The following is a 27,430-nucleotide window of genomic DNA, read 5'->3' as shown; positions in this document are numbered from 1 at the left end:
GACGTCATGATTGAATCAAGATGAGCGGTCAGATGAACACTGGCCACATGCACTTGAAGACAATCTAAAAGAAAACCTGACAGAAAATCTCAGAAAAGGTAAGAAGGCATCACTAGACATTCCTCCACACACCATTAGAGGAGAATAGTCCTGGATAAATCGAGTGTAATAGTGCATTTAATGGGAGAATATTAACAGATGAGCCATAATATTATGACCACACTTGTTTCTACAATCAGTGTAGTCATTTTTATCAGCTCCACATACAAGAGCACACTATAGTTCTTTAATCAGAGAATGTAGCCCATTTTTGTCTCTGCTTGCTCTGTTAGCCCTCTTTCACTGTGTCTTTCAATGGTTAGGATCCCCATAGGACCACCACAGAGCAGGTATGATTTGACAGTTGGTTCGTTCTGAGCGCTGTAATGAAACACATTCTAACCCACCACGATTACATAAGAGTCACTGCAGTGCTGAGTGTTGCATAGTTTTAAAAATTGTCATGTACTTTTTACATAGCCAATATCAAAATCACCGTCTTAAACAGTCTAAACGTAAACTCATATTATCGCCCAGAAGAGAATAAATCAATGTGGATTTGCAGCATTTTTCCTTGATGGGACTCAGAGTGAATGCAGTGAAGAATTAATTATTTTCACTTGCTATAATCATTCATTCATTCATTCATTATCTGTAACCGCTTATCCTGTTCTGTTCGTGGTGGGTCCAGAGCCTACCTGCAAGGCAGGAACACACCCTGGAGGGGGCGCCAGTCCTTCACAGGGCAACACATTCACTCACACTCTAACATCTCTGGACACTTTGCGTCACCAAGGCAGGTACCAGTGTGTGTTTTTGACTGTGGGAGAAACCCGGAGCACCCGGAGGAAACCCAGGCAGACACAAGGAGAACACACCAAACTCCTCACAGAGTCACCAGGAGCAGGACTTGAACCCACAACCTCCAGGTCCCTGGAGCTATGTGACTGTGACACTACCTGCTGCGCCACCGTGCCGCACAATTACAGTTATATGTTACACGAAAATGCTTTAAAATGTTTGTTATATTATGTTTATGTTATGTTATTTTATGTTAAAATGTGTGCCCACAATCCTTCATTTTAAAATAAATTCTAACAATATCTTCAGATGAAAAAGTACATCTATAAGTAAAGCCTCTACATTATCAGACCAATGTACTGATAGCTAACTAAACACTGTGTTACCAAGTGTCCACAAGTTGCTGCAGAGTGTTTTCAGTGAGGTGTGTCTGGGTTTACACTGCACTGAAACAGTTACGTCACAGTCTTGTTTCTTCACTTCCTTGCTTGCTCTCTCTCTCTCTCTCTCTCTCTCTCTCTCTCACACACACACACACACAAACACACACAGTATTGCTCTACACATACATACACACACACATTCTCTCTGTGTTTACCATGTTTGAACATGTCCTCTCTCTCTCTCTCTCCGTGTTTGAGAAGGGGTGGAGCTTTTTACAGGTGACCATATAAGAGCTCCTCGGCTTCAAAACTGTTTACACACATTACAATGGCTCTGGCTCTCTCTCTGTGGACCCTCTGGAGCTCACTTATCATCTCAGGTAAGACACCGGATACACACCGCTCCTCCACACACTGATCAGCTTACAGCCGTGTGCAAAAGTTTGCATACCCCTGGCCTAATGACACAGTCTGGTTGATTTTCAGAGTGAACATAAGTGAACAGGTCTTTAAATGTGGCACTTTATTGTCCAGTAAAATCTGTTTGCTGAGGTTATCATATTATAGATTAAGGGCTCAAAGCTTGTAAAACATAGGTATATGACAATATTGTTTCAGGTGATACTTTAATATTATTTTAACATAGTGAACATGTTCTTACTTGTGACACATTTCTGTTTAGTTTTATATGTCGCAGGCAGGATGGCAAATATTTGTAGGTCAGTGTGTTAAATTCACCACATAAAAACATTCACAAGGAAAAGCCTGGAAGGAAGGAAAAACATATGGCTAAACTAAAATTCTATATATCAATGTAATCTCTTTATATTAACTCCTTTAAATAAGGAGGTATTTGCCTTCTCCTGAGAAATTCAATATTCTTACCTTCATTCAAGATTTTATTTTGGAAATCTAGTCAAATGTCAATTGAAATGTTGTGCTGATTTTCTAAGTGTTTGATAAGAGCTGTGATCAGAGGAGTATTTCACAATTGTTTTTGCTAATCTGGCCCTGGTGTTTATTTCCTTATTTATCTGACAAACCCAATTTCCTGGAAACTCCCATAATACCTTGAGAGCTACTCCAAGGTGATTGGAACCCTGTGAGAGCAGGTTGTTCAGACGATGTGAACTCTTCAGCCATCGCAAGAGAAATTGGTCATTACAAGAGTGTGATTTTCATAGTACTGAGGCTTCACAATTTTCACAGTTTTGCTCCCTAAAGGTTCAATACATTCTCTTCTACAGAAAGAGAGGTGAATATTTGTGATTGTTCAATATAGAAGACCTGGAGATTAAATTGGGCTTAATAAATCAACACAAATTTTAAATCTACAGTTAGAACAAGGTGTAATTATCTTGTCTAACTAAAGGTACCTTCACTGTGATACAATTGTTGACAGTGTACAATAACAACTGTATTATCTTAGTTTATTATAATGTAGTTTTAGTGTATTAGTTCAGTAGTTTAGTGTAGTAGTTTTCTTTAAAAAAAAGCATAAAACATCACTAGTAGTATGCTGATGTCTCAGTGTCCACTACACCCTGTAACTCAGTTCACAGAATGACACTCAAAAACAAGAGCTTGGGGCAAAATTATGTCTGTTAATGTTCAGTTATTTAACTGCCATATTTCCCTGCAACTCATTTTTTGGCTCATCAAATCAAATGCTTGAAAAAAGCTCTTCAAATTTAACTGGCACTAAAAGTATAGAAGGCCTCTCTGCCTTCTCCTGAAAAGTGTGCTATTTTGAAGAGTCTTTTTTGAGAACCTTGAATTTAACAGTCTGACTCATGCTGCAATTAACAGAGAGCAGGGATGGAGTAAACTCTAATTTAATACTTACACTTCCTAGGAATTTGAATTTAAATCCACTGCAAATAAAACATCAGTTTAAGACTCCACTACGCTTTTACCACCTTGTGACTTGGGGCAATTTCTTGCACTAGAAATAAACCATTAACCTGTTGTTAACCTGAAGTGTTTTCCTTCTAGTTGATATTTAATATTCACACTAGAAAGACTAAAAAAAAGCCATTCACTCAAATAATTTAAAGACAGCTACCACAGCTTACTGGCAATAGATGAAAAAAAAAACATCATACACTGAAAACAAACCATTAAGTAGAAATCAAGTTTAATCCATTTAGCTGCTTTCACAATAACAACAGTAGACAGAGCATGTGTTAACACTGGCCTTTACAAATCAAATCCAAAACAGAAAAATGGCCAGTCATGCCACAACTTAATCAGAGCTGTACTTTCGACAAGGAACAGTCCACCATTTCCTTGTGTGGCTTACTTTGGTTTAACTGAATTTAACTGCAACTTGTTTGAAATATAATCAGGGAACTTGTTGACAGCCACTTAAACTTGACCATGTTTGCTTCCAGAGAGGTTATGGCAAAGGTATTTCCACTATGTCCATTTTAAAATCTTGTAAAATTTGAGCTTTCTCTGAGGTACAAATTTGTCTATCACTATATAAAAGATCTAGAAAGTTTCCAGCATTGTTGGGATTCACTAGAAACCAAACACGATTGACACATATTAGTTTTCTTATATTTTTATTTTTGCATTATTTGATACAACCTAAATAACAAATTATAAATATTCAGCTTAGCATATTAATACATTTATTTTGTTTTTTAACTTAAAAACCTATTTTTAATGTGCGATACTATATTTAATCCCAGGTAAAGCAGACCATTTCTGCTAAACTAATTGTAATAAAATAGGCAGCTGGTACATTAAATTTATCCATCCATCCATTATCTGTAACCGCTTATCCAATTTAGGGTCGCGGGGGGTCCAGAGCCTACCTGGAATCATCGGGCGCAAGGCGGGAATACACCCTGGAGGGGACGCCAGTCCTTCACAGGGCAACACAGACACACACACATTCACACCTACGGACACTTTCGAGTCGCCAATCCACCTGCAACGTGTGTTTTTGGACTGTGGGAGGAAACCGGAGCACCCGGAGGAAACCCACGTGGACACGGGGAGAACACACCAACTCCTCACAGACAGTCACCCGGAGCGGGAATCGAACCCACAACCTCCAGGCCCCTGGAGCTGTGTGACTGCGACACTACCTGCTGCGCCACCGTGCCGCCCCACATTAAATTTATGTTGGAGAAAATGGAGATAAACTTGGAGAAGCTGTTGTTCCAACAGTGGATGCCATAAATTTCCAAATATATGCTTCACTTGGTCAATCGCATGAAACGCACTTTGTGGCCATTAGGAAGTCCCCTTTATATTAACTGAACTGTTTATTGACTCCATTAACCTTTGTGTCATTTGTCCACAATACAATTTCAACAATTTTGTTTCCCTAAGCTTTTATAAGTTGGGCTTCCGTAAATAATGCAAACTATGTTTAATTGTCCAGTGCAGGATCAGAGAATGGTCTTTGTAAATCCAAAGTATTGTGTAGAGGTTTTCCAAAGAACAATTTGTTGACAGGACCAAAACGTTGTATCTATGTCACCATGCATCTTGGCTCCTTGCAATTCAGAGTGTGCTTAAACAACGGCATCACTGTGACTTTATTTTAAGAGCAAGTAAGACTTCATATTTGAGAAACAAATGCAGATCTACTGGAAACTGTCAGGCCTGTCAGTTAATCAGAAATTTTTTATAATGTCTTAACTGTTTAAGATCCACCAAAAGTTTCTATTGTTGATCATCTTATTATTAGCTACCTAATGGCATAAAAGGGTTGTGTACTTGACCGCAGAAACAGAAAATAAAATATTAAGAGGATAAAACATTTACAGAACAGTGGTTGCTAACACCCACAGAATTTTCTCATTCTTCTATAAAATCTGGAGACACACAGAATAACAAACGCAGTTTCTATACCATACAAGGCACCGGCTGGGGTCTTTCCATTAGAGTCAGTGCCATGAATGTTATCATGTTTTATCAGTCTTAAGTTCCAGACAAAAACAGTGAAGTACGCACAATCTAACACTCCCACCATCAGGATCCATAACTCGTCACCACTGAGATTTTCTTTCAGGGAACAAACACAGTATATACAGTACCAGTCAAATGTTTGCACACACCCACTCAAGGAGGGGTTCCTTTGTCCATTTTCTGCATATTGTGAATGTACAGTTACAGTCAAAACATCTTCTCATTCAATGGTTTTTCTTTGTTTTATTACTTTGTTTTTATTACTTTCTACATTGTAAATGAATATGGAAGACATTAACACTATGAAGGAACACATATGGCAAAAAAAGTGTTAAAAAAACAGAATATATTTTATACTTTAGATTTTTCAAAGTAGTTTTGCACACTATTGGCGTTTCCTCAATCAGCTTCATGAGGTTGTCACCTGGAATGATATTCAGTGAACAGCTGTGGCCTAATTTGTAGAACCGCTTGGGTTGTGCAGAGAAAGGGGCTGGTACACGGTTCTATACAGTGAATAGCCCTATTCCACCAATGACCAATGAGAATATGTCCAAATATTTGACTGGTACTGTATATATTCAGAGGACCCAAACAGCCAATCAGTACCAGAGTTTACAGGACAGAGTGTCTGTGGTGCTGTCCTGGTCAAAATCAAATGGAGTCAAGTAGTCCATTCTGTCACCTCCAGAAAAGCCAGAGGTGTGGTCCAGTGTCCAATATTATTTACCATTTCCATGAAGGAGGGTAAAATGTTTAAGAACTAAATGTGCTGTTTAGCTGAAATTGGAGAGCACCTATTGTTTAATGGCTAGTGGTAAACAGCACGATATTGTTAATACTGGACTTGGATAACCATAGCTTATTTAATAAAATTTGATATTTAATTTGATTTTTTTTTATTGATTTTTATTTTATTTTATATATTATTGCTGTCCAAATTAAAACGATTTTTAGTTTACTACATCATTTGAACACAGCAGCTGTCCTTCACATTGTGTGCAAATTTTATAATGAATGGACCAATAGAAATGCTCCAAAATTACTTGGAATTAAGTCTTTTTTACATGGACTTAAATTTAAATTTAAGAAGTTTTTTTTTTACCTTTCTTTCTCTGTGAAGTTAATATTGTGATTATTTGTGGTGTTGTTATCCTGAATGGGTAACTGAACCCTGATTTCCACTACCCCAAACATGTCACCGGGGTTCAGCTCCCTATTTAATGACTGACGATATAACACAGTGATTATGGGGGACTTCCATTGTTTCCAATTCCTCAATGTCAGTGTGTTAGCTCAGTAATTCCAAACCAGTGCTTCCCTAGTCTGATATTGTTTCAGATGAACTTTGAATGGCTATTCAATAAGTCTTGAGGGAACCATTGGGAATATAGTGAAGACATATGGTGCAAAATCTGAATGGAAATATATCATTCAATTCAGTTGTTATAATTTATGATTTGTTACTGCTTTATCACACAGGAATGTCCTCTGCAAAGTTATAACAGAGGAGTTAGTCATCTCCATATGCTAGCTTCTCACTTCAGGGAGTAATCTAGGACTTTAGGCTGCAGATTAATGGCACACCCACGTCCAACAAAGGACAGAGAAACAAAGCCAGAGGGTTTGCCATGATCACACACAACGCTTAAGGCAACAGAACAGCATCTACACCACAAGAAAAACAAAACCAAACACAGCAGAAATGCACTGGGACAGTAGAAATATTCTTGTTTGCTCAGGAGTAAATTCTTCAACTGTCCAAACTTGTGGTATCAGACAATTAATTCATTCGTTCCCTCTTTCACTACTTTCCATTACAGCTAGCTACACACTAGATGGAGTCAATGTATATGAAGTGGTTCGACCAATCAGACTGCACGATCTTCATAAGAGAGATCTAGAGGTAAGACTCATCTGGCCAATCAGTATATACCAATATAATAATTCTGTGCTGTTTGTTACTGTGTAGCAATTATGGCATTAACTGACCCATGCATGACCCCTCCCCACTTATGTTATATATTTCAATTTATATTATTCCTGTTTCAATAGAATGAATATAACAAATTATATTTTTGTGAATATTATATCGATGTAAGCACAGATTTTAACCCTTTAAAACATTCCTTAATGCTGATGTTTGTTGTGACATTATCTATTACATCACAATAAACATAACACACTATGCTTATATAACATATTTAATATATGTACATTCTGTATATAATCTTATATCTATATATCTATATAATCTTTATACACACACATATATATATATATATATATATATATATATATATATATACAATCCTGTAAATTTCGTATTTCACTTTAACGTGTTTATACTATGTATATATGTTATACACAACTGCACTTTATGTAAATAATGTTATATATTGCACTTCTGGTTAGATGCCAACTACATTTCATTGGCCCTGTACTTGTATTCTGCCCAATGACAATAAAGTTAATCAAATCTAATCTAATCTAGTCATTTTAGTGACTGAAGTTAGTCTTGCAAGGACAAAATAATGACTGAACAGTATGGCTGATCACAGTGTGAAGTTTGGTTTGTTCATCTTGGGTCTTTGTTGATTTCGGCCCTCAGTCCAAAAAATACATGTTTATAGGTGAAATGGCTGTAAAAAGTGTGTGATACACAGAAAATGAAAAACAAACTTAGATTTTAACACTTTAAAACAGTATTAATGGTGATGCAAATTGTGAGAGTATCCATTAATAATTCACAACAAACAATACAAACAACCACACTAATCATTATAGTACTTTTTTCCCTAAATGTGCCTTGTGAATATACAAAATAATCCATCCATCCATTATCTGTAACCGCTTATCCAGTTCACGGTCACGGTGGGTCCAGAGCCTACCTGGGTACACCCTGGAGGGGGCACCAGTCCTTCACAGGGCAACACACACACATTCACTCACACACATTAACACCTACGGACACTTTTGAGTCGCCAATTCACCTACTTGGACCGTGGGAAAAAACCGGAGCACCCGGAGGAAACCCACGCCAACACAGGGAGAACACACCAAACTCCTCACAGACATTCACCCGGAGCGGGTATCGAGCCCACAACCTCCAGGTCCCTGGCTGTGTGACTGCGAAACTACCTGCTGCGTATTCATTATTTTGCATATTCAAAATAATGAATACAGAAAATAATGAATATACAACATAGCTAATCATGCCCTAATGTTTAAATAAGCAAATATTTCAGGAGGGCTTTTTAGGAATCCTTTGTGAAACTGCAGCAGAATACAATTGTAGGACAAGAAAAACAAAGGTTACCCTGTACATAACCAAGTCTTTTCTTTAGCTTTCCAGGCCTGATGTGATGAAATATGCCATGAATCTGGATGGCAAAGATATTGAGATGCATCTAGAGAGAAACGAGTAAGTCTGATTCTGTAGGTCTTTTGATTTGTTTTTTGTAATCAAATATACTTGACATACTCTAAATACTTCCCATTGTTGTGAGTCTACAAACAAATATTGCATATGTGTCTGTTAGCAGTTCCTGATTTTGCAGCCAGTCTCTCTACTTAGCGTCATCCAAAGTCCCCAATGCATGCAACACTGATGCTCACATTGTGTACTGGCTCTAACTTGAAGAACAAATGGTCAGAAAATATAAGCACAGATCTGAAGGTTGTCCAGTAGTATGTTGTACACTTCATGTCTGATGCCTTTTTTCTTAAGGCTTTTTTCTCTGCTAGCTTGGCCTGATGTTAATTTACATCAGATCTGAGACATGACATATAAGTATTTTGTTACTTATTTCATATCCCATCAAACAGGCTTGACCCTGGACTTAAGCTATCTGCCAAAACTGAGAAATCATGCTTTGTGTAATACCAACCTGGTCTGCTGATCTGATTTCTATGTTGGTGTTCACAGAGATTTATTGACTCAGGATTACACTGAGACATTTTACACAGAGGACGGGACCCCATTCACAACCAAACCTGACAATTTGGTAGGTGAAACCCACAACAAATGTATTTGGGCCATGTTAAATGCTTATGTACTCAAATAATATACAATAAGACTAGTTCTCAGTCTTTCCGTTCTCTCTTCTGTCCCAGGACCTCTGCTACTATCAGGGAAAGATTGTTAATGACAGTGACTCCCAGGTTAGCGTGAGCACCTGCAATGGATTGCGGTAAGCACATATATGTACACATTCATGCAATTCAAATACTTTTTGGAGACTCTTGTGGAAATAACTGCTTAGTTTGTTTTATGCATTAATTACAAAACATCACTAAATAGTAATAAAAATGTTCTTTGGAGAGTCTGCATTCGATTCCATAAAGATGGTTACTTAGTATTTTGGAGCTCATTCAAAAACTACTTATAAAATGCTGATGTTTCCTTTGGGCTCACAATAATTTGTAGGTATCGTTGCCCAATACATTTTAGACCAAAAGATTTTCAAAACTAACGGAAAGAATCATTGTATTCATAAGCATTTGATATAGGAGAGGTTCAAAGACAGATATCTAGTTCCATTCAACGCCACTGTGAACTGTTCTGTAAAACCATGCATTTCACATCAAATTCGAATGACATTGCTTACATCTGAAATGCTTCATTAGGCATAAATTGGGAAATGTGGAATTTCTGTCTGTGTACTAATTCTAATTTCTAAAACATTGCATTTCAGAGGTTATTTCCAAACGGCTGAGCAGAGATTTCTGATTGAGCCATTGTCTGATGATGTCAATGGTGACCATGCGGTGCTCAAGTATGATGATGTCAATGACACACCGACCACATGTGGTGTGACCAACACCACCTGGGATGAAAATATCGACATCGCCCCTCATGTCAGCAAATCCAGAGCTCGCATTTCTGTAAGAAAGATACCACTTCTCACATTTCCACTTTACAACTCCTTATTTGAAGATTCATTTTTGGATCCATAAGCTCCTGTTATTACACTATATGTCCAAACATTTGTAGATAACCTGTATAATCAGTAAGGTCAGCTACTTTAATTTTATGCTTTGAAGCAGCTGCACATGAGCCATTTAGCAATATAGGTATAGAGGATCCCTCCAGCATTGGGCTGGAACTGAATTCTATGGATTAGTAGGGATCCTTTCAGTTCCTATGGGATTAGTTGTGATCCAACTACTGTATCTAATGTCCTTATGGCTGTAAACACTCACAGCAAAGATACTAGAGCAGTTACTGCAGGTAAAGATTGCTGGCAAAATCTTTTGAAACATTGAAGGAACGGGTGCACAGAAGCTTTTGTTAATTTTTGTTTCTTCCTCCTGGGCAGGGGCCAACAATGTTCCAGCAGCAAAAATACAACAAAGTCTTCATTGTGGCAGACAACAGAATGGTACGTGATCAACAGGAACACATCTACAAAGGTCTCACCAAATAAGGAATCAAATTACACTTCCTCCTTCAGGACATTTCGAGACTACTTTTCATCTGTAAGCAGAAACGTGGTTTATTGATGAATGTTGAAGTATAAACCACAATCAGAAATAAGTTACAACATGAGCCTGAAAATTTTAGGAAATGAATCACAGCTGCTGATCAGCTTTAAAAAAAAGGAACTCAGGTTAAGAAACTGTGCTTAGACCGTTTTAATTTGGCCTTTCTGACTGGTTGGCAGCTGACTTTGTTTGTGGTTTGTACTCCCATAGTATCAGAAGATGGACAGCAACGTGGATAAAGTGAGGTCGAGGATATTTGAAATTATCAACTTTGTCAACCTGGTGAGTTACCATGACCAGTCTGAAGATACCTACAGCTCTCACCTGTGTGAATGATGACTGATCTTTTTAATGTCAGTGAAAATATAGTACACTTTATAAAGGGCACTTTTTAGGGTGCCTTTTTCTGTATTATACATAATCAGTGCTAGGGAAAATGGATTAAAATGCTAAAAAAAAACAAAAAACACATAGCTTTTTAATGTAGTTAAACAGGTTTACTAGACGGCTCTACTGTTATGAATTCTGACAGCGGATATCAATTTACAAGACTTTTCTAGTAACTCTTACAAGTAACTCTTGCACTGCGTCCACTTTTGGTGGAACTGTTCACAATTAGGTTGCAGTCGGTTGTCAAGGACCTTTAAATTTTAAATACATACATTTTTATATATTTATATATGTACACATCGTAGAAATCCTGCAATAGATAAGATAAAATATGTTTGCTCCTGAGATCCCCCTACAGTTGCAGAATGTAGTTCATGTGTACAGCTCTGTCCTGACATAAAGATCATTTCCTGTCTGCCGCCAAAATTGATATAGTGCAGCTCAGTGCTGAGCACAGATTAGTAATGACAGAGTCTCTATTGTTACTATTACAGATCAGTGAACCATTACTTTGATTCACATTGACTGAAACTGTAATTTTAAGGTAAAAAATATTACCTAGTGTTGCTTTATGTCTAAGCTCAAAAAGGGTAGAAATGACAAGATTTCTCTCCCACTGTTTCTGTAATTTTCTTTTGTTGGTACATAGCATCACTTCAGTAGTGAATAGTAAATTTAGTAAAACAGCTCCACCATGAACCATAACAGAGGAATGTTAATCATATCTGGCTTTCTACTCTTTTGGAGATCTTTTTGTCTTGCACAGCAGGAAAAAATTACAATAAAAAGCAGCAGAGTGTATTTCACATTTTTGCCACTATTTCACCTTCACTTTATTTAAATCTGTACTTGTCTATGGGCAGGTGTATAAACCAGTGAACACCTTCATTGCTCTGATTGGTCTGGAAATCTGGACAGACTCTGATAAGATAACAGTGACACCTCCAGCCGGTGAGACCCTGAACAGTTTTACAACCTGGAGGAACAGTGTCCTGATGAAGAGACAGAACCATAACAACGCTCATCTCATCACGTTAGTTGATTCTGTGAAACATAAGATATTTAGAGCATTTATGTGTTCATACGATTTGTTTACATCAAATAGATTTAAAATACCTTATTAGACAAACCTAAATATGTCCAGGAGGGGCACGGTGGCGCAGCAGGTAGTGTCGCAGACACACAGCTCCTGGAGGTTGTGGGTTCAATTCCTGCTCCGGGTGACTGACTGTGAGGAGCTGGTGTGTTCTCTCTGTGTCTGCGTGGGTTTCCTCTGGGTGCTCCAGTTTCCTCCCAGGAAAGGGAGGGTAGGTGGATTGGCGACTCAAAATGTCTGTAGGTGTGTGTGTGTGTGTTTTTGTTGCCCTGTGAAGGACTGGCGGCCCCTACAGGTTGTATTCCTGCCTTGCGCCCAATGATTCCAGGTAGGCTCTGGACACACCGCGACCCTGAATTGGATAAGCGGCTACAGATAATGAATGAATAAATATGTCCATTCACTGGCCACTTTATTGGAAATGCCCACATATTAATATAATACTCTCCACTTATTGACCACATTATTGGTTCCCCCATACAGGTGTACAATTACAGGCTGTACTTTATCGGCTGTTGTATAATTTATCAGCCCCACTCTATGCCATTCATCACTGGGACTCCCACTGATGAAATGCTAGATGATGACTGACACAAGCTGTGGATAAAGAGAACAGTAAACTTCAGCCTCTAGCTGTACACCATCAATGTGGATTAAAAAAGGAAAGGTTTCTTTAAGGTGACTAATCCATGAATTAAAATCTGTAAAAATATCCAGATGATTTGGGGATTTAAATGTGTATTATTTCTGTCGATGTTTCAGTGGCATTGATTTTGAAGGTTCCACGGTGGGTTTGGCCTTCATTGGCACTTTGTGTTCCGATCACTCTACAGCAGTCATCCAGGTAAATGCTACTAAATACAGTTACTTAATGCTACTTCACATGCCCCAAAGCCGCTCTGTCACTGTGGTCTGATTTTACAAGCACAGCGGAAATATTAGCACAGATGTTCATATCTTGGCACAACTATATCATCTTTGGTAATCTTTGCTAGAAAAATAACCTCAGACAGCAAAGCCAACCTTTCACAACTGAAACTCCAACCAAAAACCAACAAGCCTACCAATGCTACATTATATGTGCAAACATGTTTGACCTGCATTGAAATGTATCAGCAGGTAGTTTGTCCCTCTTTGCTGCAGTAACATTACATTAGATACTGAAATTTCACATTGTGGATTTGGTTGATTTTATCAAATAAACATAATGAACCAGACATCGCCATTCCAAACCATTCCAAGGATTAGATGTAGTTCCATCACTCAAAAATACACAGATCCACTCCTCTAATGGTCAAGGATTGGGAGGTTTTTACCCCTCTGGTTGATGCATAATATTAAGCAGGGGCTCACAGGCTCTGTTGAACAGAGTGCCATTTGATTTCATGCTTATCTATGGAGATTAAGCAAGCTGGGCATGGAAAATCTATGTCCACAATGGGCACACATTAAGCACAGGTAAATATTGGATCCACGTTCCAGGCTAGGATTTTACAATGACTGGTCAGTGTGATCTATATGGTCAGATGCATCAGAAGTTGAGGCTAAAGTGTCATACCAACCGACCATTTTAAAATCCTGTCCTGTAACTTGGTTCCAAGGTCTGGATTTGAAGACCTCTGCTCTAAAGTATAACTAAGCTCGCTCATTATAAAGAAAGTCTTCAAACTTATGGACCTTTAGTGTATATTGGCTCTAATTCATCAAAGCTGTATCAAATGCTGCATATGAGCACAACCATAAACTGGCTCAAAAACACAATAGTTGAACAAAAGGACAAATGGGTAAATATTGTCTGGACTTTCCCAAGCATCAGCTAAAAAAGTATAAAGCCGGCCAGCTCTGGACTGTGGAGCAGTGGAACTGTGTTCTCAGGAGAAACAGAGCTCTACACATCACTTATTGTAATGCATTGAATAGGTCCACCATTATTAGTCCCTGACCTCACTAATGCTAACATGGCTGAGTGCAATTCATTTTCTCATTTTGATTCATGAATCAGGTACTGAGTAGTTTGTACATCGGTAATTATAATTAATTATAATTATAATGCAACATCGGTTAATGTGTTCACAAAGTACCAATGTAAAAACACAAAGATATGGTTAAATGTCCAGTGTCTATAAGTCCATATAAATGTCTCATCACATTTTATCTTTCAGGACCATAACCCTCGAGCTATAGCAGTTGGAGCGACCTTGTCTCATGAAATGGGTCACAACTTGGGCATGAACCATGACACTAGCTCTTGTTTCTGCCCCGATTCCACCTGCATCATGGCTGCCGCTCTCAGGTAAGACTCCACTTCCATGCCGAGGTCTTTGGACAACTGCTCATCCAATTAAAATTTTAAATTGTGAAAACAATTTGTCCATTTTCCTGAAGTAACAGCTTCTACTTTTTAAAGTATTTTCACTAGAAGTTAGAACACTACTGTGGGGATATGATGGCATTCATCAGGGAGAGCATGGAGAGACAAGGTGTTAAAAGATTCATTTTGGAACTTCAATTCATCTCAAATGAAATCAAGCACCTCCAGTCCAGACAACACAGTTCCAAAGCCAGTATTGAGGGGCCTTATAACCTCCAGCTAACTTTCAGACCTGATTTTTGCTTGAGGTTGTTTGCAATCTCCCAGTCTTCACAGCAGTGTTACAAAATCTTGTGTAAAATTAAGTATAGCTGGTGTCTGGATGTATATGGTACAAGAAGGAATGTGCTACAAGCCAAACAAGCTGCTTCAAGCAAAACATTCTTTGAAGTGACTCATCTAGGCCCTGAAAGGTAACACCTTCCACCTCAACTGCAGAGAAGGCCAGCACTGCAGAATCAGAAATCCATAGGGAGGAGTTGAATGTGATCCAGCTCCTCCCTCGTTGTGTTTTCATTGGACTATACTAAAACTGGCTCCTCCCAGTTCAACCTAACCCTTACCTTATCCCTAAAAAGAGTTGGATGTGGAGAGAGATGGATGTGATCTGACTCCACCCAATGGGTTTCTGTCTCTGCAGTGAGTACTTGGCAAAGGCATCCCAAAGCCTTTAGAATGTGTAAGTGCCACCCTGTTTATGGTTGAAAGGAAAATGTCTATGAAGCTGCTGAACAAAAAAATAACTTTATCTTTCCTATTTTTTAGTTATAATAGATGTACAAATATGTTTTAAAGCACTTTTTTTGTAATGTATCCTTGTAATTCAAAACAAATTTTCTCCCTCTGTTTTGTCTTTCTATGGTATCTGTTGCTTGGATTGAAAATTGACCATAAATATTTTATTCAACAAAGAAAAAAACTAAACGTGTGCATCGATTTGTTCTGTTCTTGGGGATAATGTTGTATCCAGAAAGTATATGTAAGATATGGTTTAGATGATTTAAAGATTTATTGATGTTAGCAACAATGTTTGAATTTTGAATTACAAGTTTACATTACACAAACATTTTAAAACTTATTTGTACACTCAATATTTAGGTCATATTTTAAGTCATTTCAAAAACTGTGGCTACAGATGCAGTTAGCATGCACTAATTATAGATCATGTTAAAAGTTTCTCCTAGAAACCAGACTCGTGTTGATCAGTACAAGACAGAGTATGAAATATTTTTAGAATCCTGGAAAGCAAATTTTGGTGAATCCCTAGTGCAACTATTTAATAACTACTTGTACACAAAGAACAAGCGTACATGTTCTCTCCCTGACCACAGCTGCTGATACTAATAGTCCTGAGATACCACTGTTGCTCTGTTGTGTGGATGTAGCAATATCTTATTAAAGTTGCAAGTATGTTTACACAAGCTTACACAAGACTTCCAAATTGCTACAATGATGGATTTCCCTGATCTAATACACACACACTGATACACTGAACACATTACAGGCTTCATACTGAATTGAACACTTCTATTAGGTGTATCAAAGTTCTGGGGCAATGAAGAACTAGGTCTGAAAATAAAACTGATTCTTTCAATGGTTCCACTGTCATCGCAGCTTTGTCAACCCCAGATGTTCAGAAGCAGCAGTAAAAGAGTCCTAGCCTGTGCAATTTGAGGGACATTTTAGACCAGATTTTGAAATATTGCCGTCAAGATTTAAAGGAATTCAGCCACAAGAGCATTAGTTTTATCAGGTATTAAGGTTTGATGATCAGTTCTGACATGCCAACATAGAGCTCCATTGCTTAAGATAACACAGGGAGGATTTAAACTCCACTACACAATGCTTTAAATCCCCTGATATTCTTGTGAGTGAATACGAGCAAATCCTCAGCGGCTCTGTTGGATACACATAGACACTACCCAATGAGTAACATTCTGTTTTAGGTGTAGCTGGTTGCTGATTGGATTCTAAAGGGCCACAGCAACCCTATTTGTTTGATTTAGGATTTAAATGGCCAAAGATCGATGGAATGCCTGGAATGTTGTGTTTGCAGGTAGAAAGAGAGTGTTAAGCTCTAATGGACTGACATAGATTATTTTACATCTTATCCTGTGTATAATTACAATTACAGCAATGTACTAAGTCCTAGTGTAAAGCATTTCCAGGTGAGTATAAGTTGTTACTGCAGCAAGGGCAAACAAACTTTTGAAATGTTGGATAAGCAGGTGTCCAAAGTTTTTTTTTGTGTTATGACCCAGACATTCTGTAAGCTTTTGCAATTGTTCCTGCAGCTATGTCATCCCCCAGAACTTCAGCAGCTGCAGTATTAGCAGCTTGGAGCAGTATCTAAACGATCGCAAACCTGAGTGTCTTCTCACCAAACCCCCGAGCAAAGACCTACTTCAGCCCGCTGTCTGTGGCAATGGCTTCACAGAGATTGGAGAGGAGTGCGACTGTGGAACCGTGACGGTAAAATCAAGCTACATTTTTAGTTAAGAGGGACTAACAGTTAAAATAATTTGCTTTGTTAATCATCTCCTGTTTGCTCAAATTTGACCCCTTAAGACAGATTTTCCATTACAAAAGCATTAACTTAATCACAGCAAAAGCAACGTTCTTTATAAAATAGAGTGAATTCATTTGCTATTCCTCCTTAAATGACATAGCACAGTCAGTTTTAGCTAAATTGTTTATGAGTTATGTCCATTTCACTTTAACAGTTATGTTCAGAACTGGTGCTAGTCCCACCTTAAATGCTACAGCAGTAATATTCAGTCCATCTTAAATGATGTAGAACTGACATTCTCTGCCCAGCCACTTCAACCTATATAATGTATCAGTTAAGCTGACTTTAGCACCCTAGCACTCACTCTAGCACCCTAAATGGTTTCACCTTAAATGATAAAGCAGCTCTTGCCAAGTGACCTTCTGCTTCTCTAGATTCTTCCAACAAAGCCACTGGCCTTGTAATAGTAATAGTTATAATCATCAAGTTGTGTAGTAACACACACATACTGTGTTGCTGCTCTACATTATAATTTAAATAAAAAGGCAATTTCAGCTGTGAATTTTTTGAAGGACCAAGTATAAAAATTGTTCCTAATAATATTGCATTAATATAAAGCTAACTTTCACACAATTTTAATTAGTGTATTATTTTATGGCACCTTTGTGTTTAATGTTACTCAACACAGTAATTGTGCCCTACACTTGCAGGGTTTATTAATACTTGAAAAACACACAACTCATTGAGATGAAATCTATATTTACGTTGTGTTCAAAGAGTATTAACTATGTAGTCAACACACAATAGTTTACTGAGGCCTTTACATGTCAAAACTACACTGAGCACACAATTCCCTAAGGGCAGGAGAAAGAGGAAGGAAAGAGGGAGAGGGAGAGAGAGAGAGAGAGAGAGAGAGAGAGAGAGAGAAAACAAAACAACTGAACATACCTCCAACAAGTTCAGGCATATATTCACAGCATATATTTCAGCTGAGAATACTTCAGATATGTAAAGATTTTTTGATCTGTGGAATATACAAACCTCATTTTAAAAAAGATGGGACGCTGTACAAATGTAAATTAAAACAAAAAGCAATGATATGCAAGTCATGAACCCTATAATAAATTGAACAGTCCATATTAACATAATGAACATTTTAAAATGTAAAGCTGAGAAAATATAATGTAAAACATGAATTTTGAATTTGATGAAAACACTTTCCAAAAACGTTGTGCCAAAGATAAAATGGTCCATACAGACTGGTATCAGCTTAAGACATAAAAGCCTTTGTCTTATAGCGTAGCATGTTATCTCATGGGATACGTTAACTGCGCAAGTGAGAGTGTAACAATGATGTGGAGGTGTATATTGGCATTTTAGTGAGAAACATGCTGCCATCAAGGTGACATCTTTTGCTGGGAGGTCCATGGTAATTTCAGCAAGACAATTCCAAGCTTCATTCTGTACATGCTTCTATGCGGTTTTGTAGGCAGAGCATGTGTGTGCTTGACTGGCCTGCCTGAAATCCAGAGTTGTATGTTACATCATGAAGACAATCAGACCATGGTGAATGCAGAATTTAAGCAGTTGAAGTCATGAATTAAGCAAAAATGTCAAAAAAAAACAATTAAGAGTCCTCAGTTACCAAAGGATTAAACCATGTAATTAAAAAAGAAAGCTGATGTTACACTGTAGTATAAATGCTCCCATCCCAACCAGGTTTGTGTGTTACAGTCAAAGTCTAAATTGATCTTTATTTATTAAAATAAAATCCAGTTTTTCTTTTGGGTTTTATTTTTTTCCCCATGTTACAAAAAAGTCCAACATTTCCTGAAACAGATTTTGTAGTAAAAGCGATGGGCTGTTGCTGATTTACATGTATGACAATTTGAAAGGCCACACTGATACATTGGTGGGATAATCATATGGCAAGTTATTGTTGAGACAAAGTATGTAGATAACATCAAATATGTGGCAACAAAAATACATTCCACTCTGGAAACCTGAACCTGCTCAGATTTAGAACATGTTCAGTCTCTGTTCCAGCCACAGTTTAAAAGAATGTTTATTTCAGCATACCATACACTTCAACCCAAAACTCTCAGAAAAGTAGGTACTGTATTTACATTGTGTTTTGCAAAAAGCATAAAGCGAATGTACAGTCAGTGGGACAATAGTGGCTCAGGGTCTTAAAAAAAGGATCATATTTTTTATTTGAAATATAAAATCAATGCTAGTCAATGCAAACACTTAATTTCCATGGTATATGTCATAATTCTGTACTATATTCCTGGAGGGTCTCATTCCTGTGGATGTAAAATGGATATAACTAGAACAACAAAACTAAACCAAAGATAATTCAAGACTTCGATTACTTTTTTCCTGCATGTTGTATGCTAAAAAAACCTTTTCTGATGGTTGCTGATGTGTTTTTTTTGGCAGGAGTGCACTAACACGTGCTGCAATGCTACCACCTGCAGGTTGACCAAGGGCTCCAAGTGTGCAGCTGGAGAGTGCTGTCAGAACTGCAAGGTAAAGTGCAGTAACCTGTAAAGTTTGAATATTTAGAGGCCCCAAAATATCTATGTTTAGACCATAAAACAATAATGAGAATTATGAATATACACCTTTAATATATCATATTAATATGTCATATTGTTTCTTAAACCAGGTATATGTAAATAAGGCCTGAACTTTGAGTAATTTCTTCTTAGGTAAACGACGATGGAATGCTACACAATAAATATAGGCACAGAATTGAGACCAATGTCTTAGAACAAGACAAAAAACCTCAGTGTAGTTGTTTTTCTTGAGCTGTCCAAAGGGTGAATCCCATTCCTTAATTTTATTCCTACCCCTTGTCTTCAAGTGTTATCTTGCATCTTGTTAAGCTACGGTGGTTAAAATCCTCCCTTACAAAATGGGATGAACCTTCAAGGTCATACCCCTAGGCAAAATGGAGGGCCTGGGCTAAGCACTATGACTAAGGGGTCATGCTATGTTCACATCAGTTTTGAACAATCTAGCAAGTATGACTGATCTCATAAATTGGGGAATAAGCTGTGCTAAATATTATAATGTACTTTATATTCAGAATACCATCCAGACTCCAATTCTGCATTAGTAATGTCAGTAGTAGTGAATGACCTAAAGGTCATAAAATAACATACAGTGTAATGTAATTGATCTTGATCTAAATTCCAAGGGAACAGAATTAATCAAGAGTCCATTTCTAACTGGTCTGAAGATCTTTCCCTTTCAACATCAAGTCAGCTTCATAATTCTTCCCTGTTTCACACCTCACAGATCATGGACGCTTCCAAAATATGTCGTGCCAAGCAGGATGTATGTGACCTGGCTGAGTACTGTACAGGACAGTCCAGTGTGTGCCCTGAGGATGTATTTGCTGTGAATGGGCTGCCCTGCAAAAATGGGAATGGCTACTGCTACAATGGCCAGTGCCCACGTAGAGAGGATCAGTGCATCAAAATGTGGGGTGCAGGTAAGTGGATGTTCTGTGGAACATCTCAGGCAACTGACCATTGTGAGTTTTACTGTGAGTGTAAACTGTACCTTATTAATATTTAAGAACGTTCAACTCATGAGAGCTTTTACTATGCCACAGATGCTGTGGTAGGCAGTGACTACTGCTACGAGCAGAACAAAAGGGGAACGTACTACGCCTTCTGCTTACGTCCCACTAATGACCAATATGTTGCATGCCAAGCACAGTGAGTTCAAAATCCATCCATCTATCCACTCATCCACCTACATTATATTACGTACACTGTTTCTCCAGCCTCTAGAGAAAGTGCTGGTACTGAGTTTTTTACAAATTTTAACATTCCCTGTGTGTAAATAACCCACTTGAGGGCATATGTGAAACTCAATAACTACGCACATGCATATCACAAGTGTCTCAAACACTTCATTTACTCTGTAATTTTTTTTCTTTCTTGTTTTGATTCAGTTTGCATGTCAAATATTACCTACATCTGCTCTCTTCTTGAAACATTTTCTCCTGGTATTGTGACTGACCATCAGCAAACTACTCTCATGAGTGAGAAGAACCACTCAAGGAGCAAAGCCACTGTTAGGTTTCGGCCCCAAATACGGCAGTTGTAACTTATTTGATATGATCGGTTAATAGTTTTCTGGAATTTGTTTGTGATTGTATGCATCTCAATTATGGTCACAGAGCTTATCCTACATGAAGAATCACTGGGATACGGCTTTTACCCTATAACTAAAAGCTGCCTGTAAACAATTCTATCTATGTGAAAGTTTTACTGGTTCCTCTTTGCTCTCTTCCATCTTTACCTTCTGGATGTGGCTCAAGAGATCATGAGACAACCACTAAACCATCAACTCCCACAGAGAACCCCGCCACCCCAGATTCTGCCCCCAAACTATCAAAAACACCCTTGAAACCAACCCACAATCTGTCAGGAATACCCCTATGTCAATTTTTTCTGTACTTGCAAATTTCACATTTGAACTCATGAGTAAGACAGGTGATCACGCAAAGTGTTAAAACGAGGGACCTTTTTGCAAAAGCGAGGTAGGCTTTGCGTGTGTGCTTAAGCTTTCTGGGCTTGTGCTTGCATGTGTGTTTTTTTGCTCAGAACATGTTACTGATTCGATGCCATAGTTAAAGTCTTTCAAAATGGTTTATTGAGATATCAATTGCTCACAATATTTATGTTAGATGGGTGGCGCAGCAGGTAGTGTCGCAGTCCAGGGACCTGGAGGTTGTGGGTTTGATTCCCGCTCCGGGTGACTGTCTGTGAGGAGTTGGTGTGTTCTCCCTGTGTCTGCGTGGGTTTCCTCCGGGTGACTGTCTGTGAGGAGTTGGTGTGTTCTCCCCGTGTCTGCGTGGGTTTCCTCCGGGTGCTCCGGTTTCCTCCCACAGTCCAAAAAAACACACGTTGGTAGGTGGATTGGCGACTCAAAAGTGTCCGTAGGTGTGTGTCTGTGTTGCCCTGTGAAGGACTAGCGCCCCCTCCAGGGTGTATTCCCGCCTTGCGCCCAATGATTCCAGGTAGGCTCTGGACCCACCGCGACCCTGAACTGGATAATCGGTTACAGATAATGAATGAATGAATGTTAGATGTAATAGGTGTAGAAGTTTAAAAGCGTTTTTTTTTTTTTTTTTTTGCAACATTTCAATATTCAAACATTCTCCCACAGTTTTGTCATTTTTTGAAACTTGCATAATATTAAAAATGACAATTGACATTTTATTTTAAAAAAAAGTAAAAATTAAGTATTAATACAATATGTTCATGAATGATACATCAAAATCACAATCTTTGAATCATCTAAACCAATACACACATGTACATTTGGATACAACATTACCCCCAAGTACAAAGCAGATTATAAACAAATTATAATTTATTTATTTATTTTAATGAATATTAATTTTTGATACAATGCAACAGTTACCATAAAATGACAAAAGAGAATGAGAATGTCTGAATTTTCAATTACAAATATACCTTACTGCTGGGATAATATTATAAATAAATAAATAAATAAATAAATTCTCCCTCTCCTTACCTCTCAACTTTTTTGCCCTCAGAGATGTCAGGTGTGGAAAGCTTTTCTGTGAAAATGGCCAGTATAATCCAAACTATGGTCGCTTGGTCACTTTTAGCAATTGCAAAGCCACTTTCTACAGTGACCGTGACAATGACTTTGGTCAAGTTGACACCGGTACCAAGTGTGGTGACGAGAAGGTATGATATGCCACAGAAATACAAGATTTATACTTTAAAGTGATCCAACAGAAAGCCTAAATTTGTGTGATGACATTAAATTTAAATTATTAACTGGAGAACCACTCTCTGTCCTCTGTATTCCAGGTGTGCAGTCAGAATCAGTGTGTGAGCTTAGAAGTTGCCTACAAGGCTACAAACTGTTCAGACAAATGCAAAGGACATGGGGTAATAACTTTGAATATTTTCTTTATAGCTTCATTCTCAACTTTATTTATAGAGCACTTTAAAAAACACCAACAGCTGAAACTGATGAAACTATGAAACTACATTGATATAGTACACAGAAAGTTCTCAAAATGATTGTCCTTTGAGATTTATTTATTAAAGAAAATGGTTCTATATTGAAGCATGAACACTAAAAGAGGCTTTTGCATTATTAAAGGGGTCTTCAGATTGATAGAGAACATGCTATAGATGGTTCTACATAGCACCTTCCAGAAATTGGTTCTATATGGCACCAAAAAGGAATCTTCTATTATTGCAATGTCAAGATTGTAACAACAGAAGAACCATCTTTGGTGCCATATCTGGAGAATCCCTTCAGGAGGCCTTGGAGAACCATCATTAAGTTTGTATGTGGTAAAACAGGGGTAAAGCATAGACACCCACCAATCTTCACAGTGAATAGAGCCTCCATTTTGAGGACTTATCAAAAACACACAACTCAAACAAAACCTTTAGCTCTTATTTAGACGTTAAAATACAGGTGAATATATGTGAGCAACCCTGACCTATTTATCCGTGTCAACTGTGTCATTCAGTAGAAGCTTGTGCTGCGTCCCAACAATAGTGCCAATCTCCCTACATGGTGTGCTTCATAGATTACAAAATAGTTCATTACTTAAAAACGAATAGCATATAAAGTGGGCAGCACGGTGGCGCAGCAGGTAGTGTCGCAGTCACACGGCTCCAGGGGCCTGGAGGTTGTGGGTTCAATTCCCGCTCCGGGTGACTGTCTGTGAGGAGTTGGTGTGTTCCCCCCGTGTCCGCGTGGGTTTCCTCTGGGTGCTCCAGTTTCCTCCCACAGTCCAAAAACACATGTTGGTAGGTGGATTGGCGACTCAAAAGTGTCCAGAGGAGTTGGTGGGTGGGTGTGTGTGTGTGTGTGTGTGTGTGTGTGTGTGTGTGAGTAGTAGTGTGGCAGTCACACAGCTCCAGGGACCTGGAAGCTGTAGGTTCAAGTCCCGCTCCGGGTGACTGTCTGTGTGGAGTTTGGTGTGTTCTCCCCGTAGGTTTCCTCCCACAGTCGACTGAAAAGTGTCCATAGGAGTTAGTGAATGTGTGTGTGTTAGTGTGTGCCGCCCTGTGAAGGACAGGTGCCCCCTCCAAGGTGTGTTCCTGCCTTGCGCCCAATGATTCCGGGTAGGCTCTGGCCCCATCACGACCCTGAACTGGATAATTGGTTACTGACAATAGACAATAAATGAATGAGTATATAAAGTAAAAAGTCTACTACACCCTGATAGGGAACTTGTTTGACCAGGACAAGTTAAGCTTATAGCTAAATATTTATGACCTACACATTCTTAAAAATATAGGTGCTACAGAAATGTCTTGGAGCAATGCCATAGAAGAGCCACTTTTGGTTTCATAAAGAAACATTTCTGCTAATAACATTTAAATGGGTAAAGAATCTTAAGTTTGCGTGAATTTGGGTAAAGAATCTTTAAACCTGTAAAAGGTTCTTTACACACACACACCTCGTAAAGAAACATGGCTCTTTATGGAACCAAAAGTGTTCCACTCTCAGCATGCAGGGTCAGTGGGATCAGATTCCTTACCCAGAAAACAAACTGAAGAGAATGGAAAAGAAAATACAAGAGCAGAAAAATGCACCGGAGGCTAACATGCTAAAGGTTAGATTACATGATGAGCTAATTAAGCTAATATGGGTAACAGGGGTTAATGGCATTTTTCTCCTCATAACAAAACACTGTGCAATCCCTTTACCCTCTAATGTGACCAGACAGTCAGTCCCCAAAATAGTGTACAGCCAAATGGGTCCATGTAGCAAAGGTTTTTTTCCTTTATATATATGATCTTTTATTCCCTCCTATTCTCTAGTAGCCCTTGCTGATTGTCAGGCTGCAATTGTAACTAAAAATGTGTTCTTAATGACATGCCTGGTTAAACGTAGGTAGGTAGGTAGGTAAATAAATAAATAAATAAATAAGAATATTACTGTCACTCAAGGATTGACAGGATCCTAAATATTTTATTCCGGAAAATTAAAACTTAGTAGTCTGACTGTAAATACGTTTGCCCTGCAGGTATGTAATCACAGGCTGGAGTGCACTTGTGAACCTGGCTGGCTACCACCTGACTGCGAGCTGAAGGTTGGCAGCGGCTTGTCTAGAGGTCTGTCCTATTTTCTCCAAACCTGCATATATGCCACATTAGGTTTTGGTTCATACAACAGAAATTCATACTCCTAATTAGGCTACATAACTCAAGTAAAGTAGGTCAAAGTCCCATGGACACTACATTTATGGTTTCCACTTTGTGTAATTCCACTACACCACATCTGAACACATCAGTTGCAGATACACTTCATCTGTAGTGCCCTCATAAAACATATACATCCCTTACCAATCCTTGTTGCCAATGACTGACTTGGCTACACACCATGCAAAGTGCCATATAAAATCTTGGCAGTTATCATTGGCAGAATTTCCACAACTTAATGAAGAAAACAAGGGCAATGTTGATCTGAGGAAAAATCTAAACCTTCCACCTTCTGTATCTGTTTCAGATGGAGTTATAGCCATTGTGGTGCTGGTGTGTATCCTATTGGGGGTCAATCTGGTCGGAGTGGGCATCTTTCTTATGAAATGCATGAAGAACCGACCTCGTCGAACTAAGTGAGCACAAACTCATATGCACAGATCCTAGTCTTTCTAACACATATGTTTACAGCACTGCAAGCATCTCAATGACATTCTCATCCAAAATCTTACCAGTGAACAGGTGCAGAATAAAAACCCTATACCAATGAACAGTTCGTATAAAAGCCCCCAGAGAATGAACACTCCTCAGGAGAACTCACCCAAGGTAAGCCTTAACATCTCAAATTCATTATCTGTCAGTCATCGGTTCCTGCCATCTGTCAACAAACTAAGGTTGGAACGTTTTCTATTTATAGACAATACGTCCCAAAGGCCCTCCTCCACCACCTCCTCCTAAGGTCCAGATCCCTCCCAAAACACTACATACAGACTTCAGGGCAGCACAGAAGGTAATTTTAATCCATGAAGTGCATCCATTTTATATCATTAAATCAATATGTGCTAATTAGAAATGGGCCCAGTTCGATATTGGTACTGGGACCAATATTGACATCATTAACTCATCGGTTATTGGAGGAACAGGTGAAATTGAGTATAAATCCCACCTGTAGAAGCACAATCCTATACCTCTGTGATCTAGAATTAATCGTCCAAAACCTAATCATTCAATATCTCTCCATTACTATTTTAGTCTACATGTACATATCTAACGGGCACATTTGATGTTTGTGAACATGGCTATCAATGAGACAAATATCCTTAAACTAACTCCAACTGTCTTACAGGCTCTTAGACCACCTCCACCTCCTCCACCAAAGGCTTGAGTTCTGACCTCTTGTGGGACTGCCGAATAGACTAAACTCTCACTGAAACTACAAGCACTTGATGAGGTTTAAAGGGTTTTATTGTCCCCTAGATGCCAAGACAGCTTGTCCTGTCTATCCAAAACAGACCTGTTACAAACATCACGTCCCAGAAGGCTACAGTTCTGCTCACAAAAGGACTTGAAGAGTAAATGACGAGTTGAACTCAGAGCTGGAACAGGCGCTACTTTGGAAATTATTCAGCCTAATAGCGCCCCATGGAATTTCATCAGTGTCACGGGTCGTAAAAATCACCAACACAAACTTGTTCTCTATACTCAGGGCAAACAAGGCCAGCCATTCTCTATGGTACGACACACCCTACTGGAGCCTTTTTACAGAGTGACTTTATAGAGTGAATGATTTATTTTCTTATTTTCTTACATAAGTGCCATGTGATTGAAAGCCTGTTTTTTCTTTCTTTTTTAAACTGAGCAGAAATATGCAGTTTTTTGGGGTTTTTTTCGACACGGCCTGTAGCTGCCTGATAACTTCACAAGCAATTGCACACTAGCTTTCATTCATTCATTATCTGTAACCGTTTATCCAGTTCAGGGTCGCGGTGGGTCCAGAGCCTACCTGGAATCATTGGGCGCAAGGCGGGAATACACCCTGGAGGGGGCGCCAGTCCTTCACAGGGCAACACACACACACACCTACGGACACTTTTTGAGTCGCCAATCCACCTACCAACGTGTGTTTTTGGACTGTGGGAGGAAACCGGAGCACCCGGAGGAAACCCACGCAGACACAGGGAGAACACCACAGTAGCTTTATATATTTAAATGAAAGAATAACAAAAAAAGAACACACACAAAAACACAACTTAATAGTTTTTTTTTTTTTATGTGTAACCAAAATTCTGCCACTCGTGTCATTTGATGGTAACTGTTGCACTGTATTAAAAATGACAATTGTCATTTAATTAACAACATTAACCTAAAAGTAGTGGAAAATTTATTCATCACTGCCCTGAGTTCCATGAAGGAGAAGAG

At 38.5% G+C, this 27,430-nt stretch overlaps 1 protein-coding gene across 1 annotated transcript; it reads left to right on the top strand.

Moving 5' to 3' along the window:
* On the top strand, positions 1–27,313 carry LOC136676241 (zinc metalloproteinase-disintegrin-like protein H3). Its single transcript, XM_066653097.1, has 23 exons — positions 1–98; positions 1,485–1,603; positions 6,974–7,056; positions 8,498–8,574; positions 9,079–9,157; positions 9,267–9,343; positions 9,848–10,037; positions 10,472–10,534; positions 10,848–10,919; positions 11,891–12,060; positions 12,886–12,967; positions 14,286–14,416; positions 16,789–16,966; positions 19,446–19,535; positions 20,310–20,505; positions 20,629–20,734; positions 22,588–22,744; positions 22,871–22,951; positions 25,057–25,144; positions 25,539–25,647; positions 25,747–25,837; positions 25,929–26,021; positions 26,358–27,313. Exons 2-23 carry the CDS (start codon positions 1,552–1,554, stop codon positions 26,394–26,396), a joined length of 2,304 nt encoding a protein of 767 aa, XP_066509194.1. The 5' UTR covers positions 1–98; positions 1,485–1,551; the 3' UTR covers positions 26,397–27,313.
* The last annotated feature ends 117 nt before the right edge of the window (positions 27,314–27,430 follow it).

Source organism: Hoplias malabaricus, chromosome X2, assembly GCF_029633855.1.
Source record: "Hoplias malabaricus isolate fHopMal1 chromosome X2, fHopMal1.hap1, whole genome shotgun sequence".
Taxonomy (NCBI): domain Eukaryota; kingdom Metazoa; phylum Chordata; class Actinopteri; order Characiformes; family Erythrinidae; genus Hoplias; species Hoplias malabaricus.
Note: the sequence above shows the minus strand (reverse complement) of the source record. Positions and strands in the feature narration are given on the sequence as shown.

Bases quoted from the DNA above. Each gene is read 5' to 3' on its own strand.
- LOC136676241 (XM_066653097.1), top strand. From the start codon at position 1,552: ATGGCTCTGGCTCTCTCTCTGTGGACCCTCTGGAGCTCACTTATCATC. The intron at 7,057-8,497 runs GTAAGACTCATC...TCTTTTCTTTAG, and splicing joins TTCATAAGAGAGATCTAGAG to CTTTCCAGGCCTGATGTGAT. The intron at 12,061-12,885 runs GTTAGTTGATTC...TCGATGTTTCAG, and splicing joins AACAACGCTCATCTCATCAC to TGGCATTGATTTTGAAGGTT.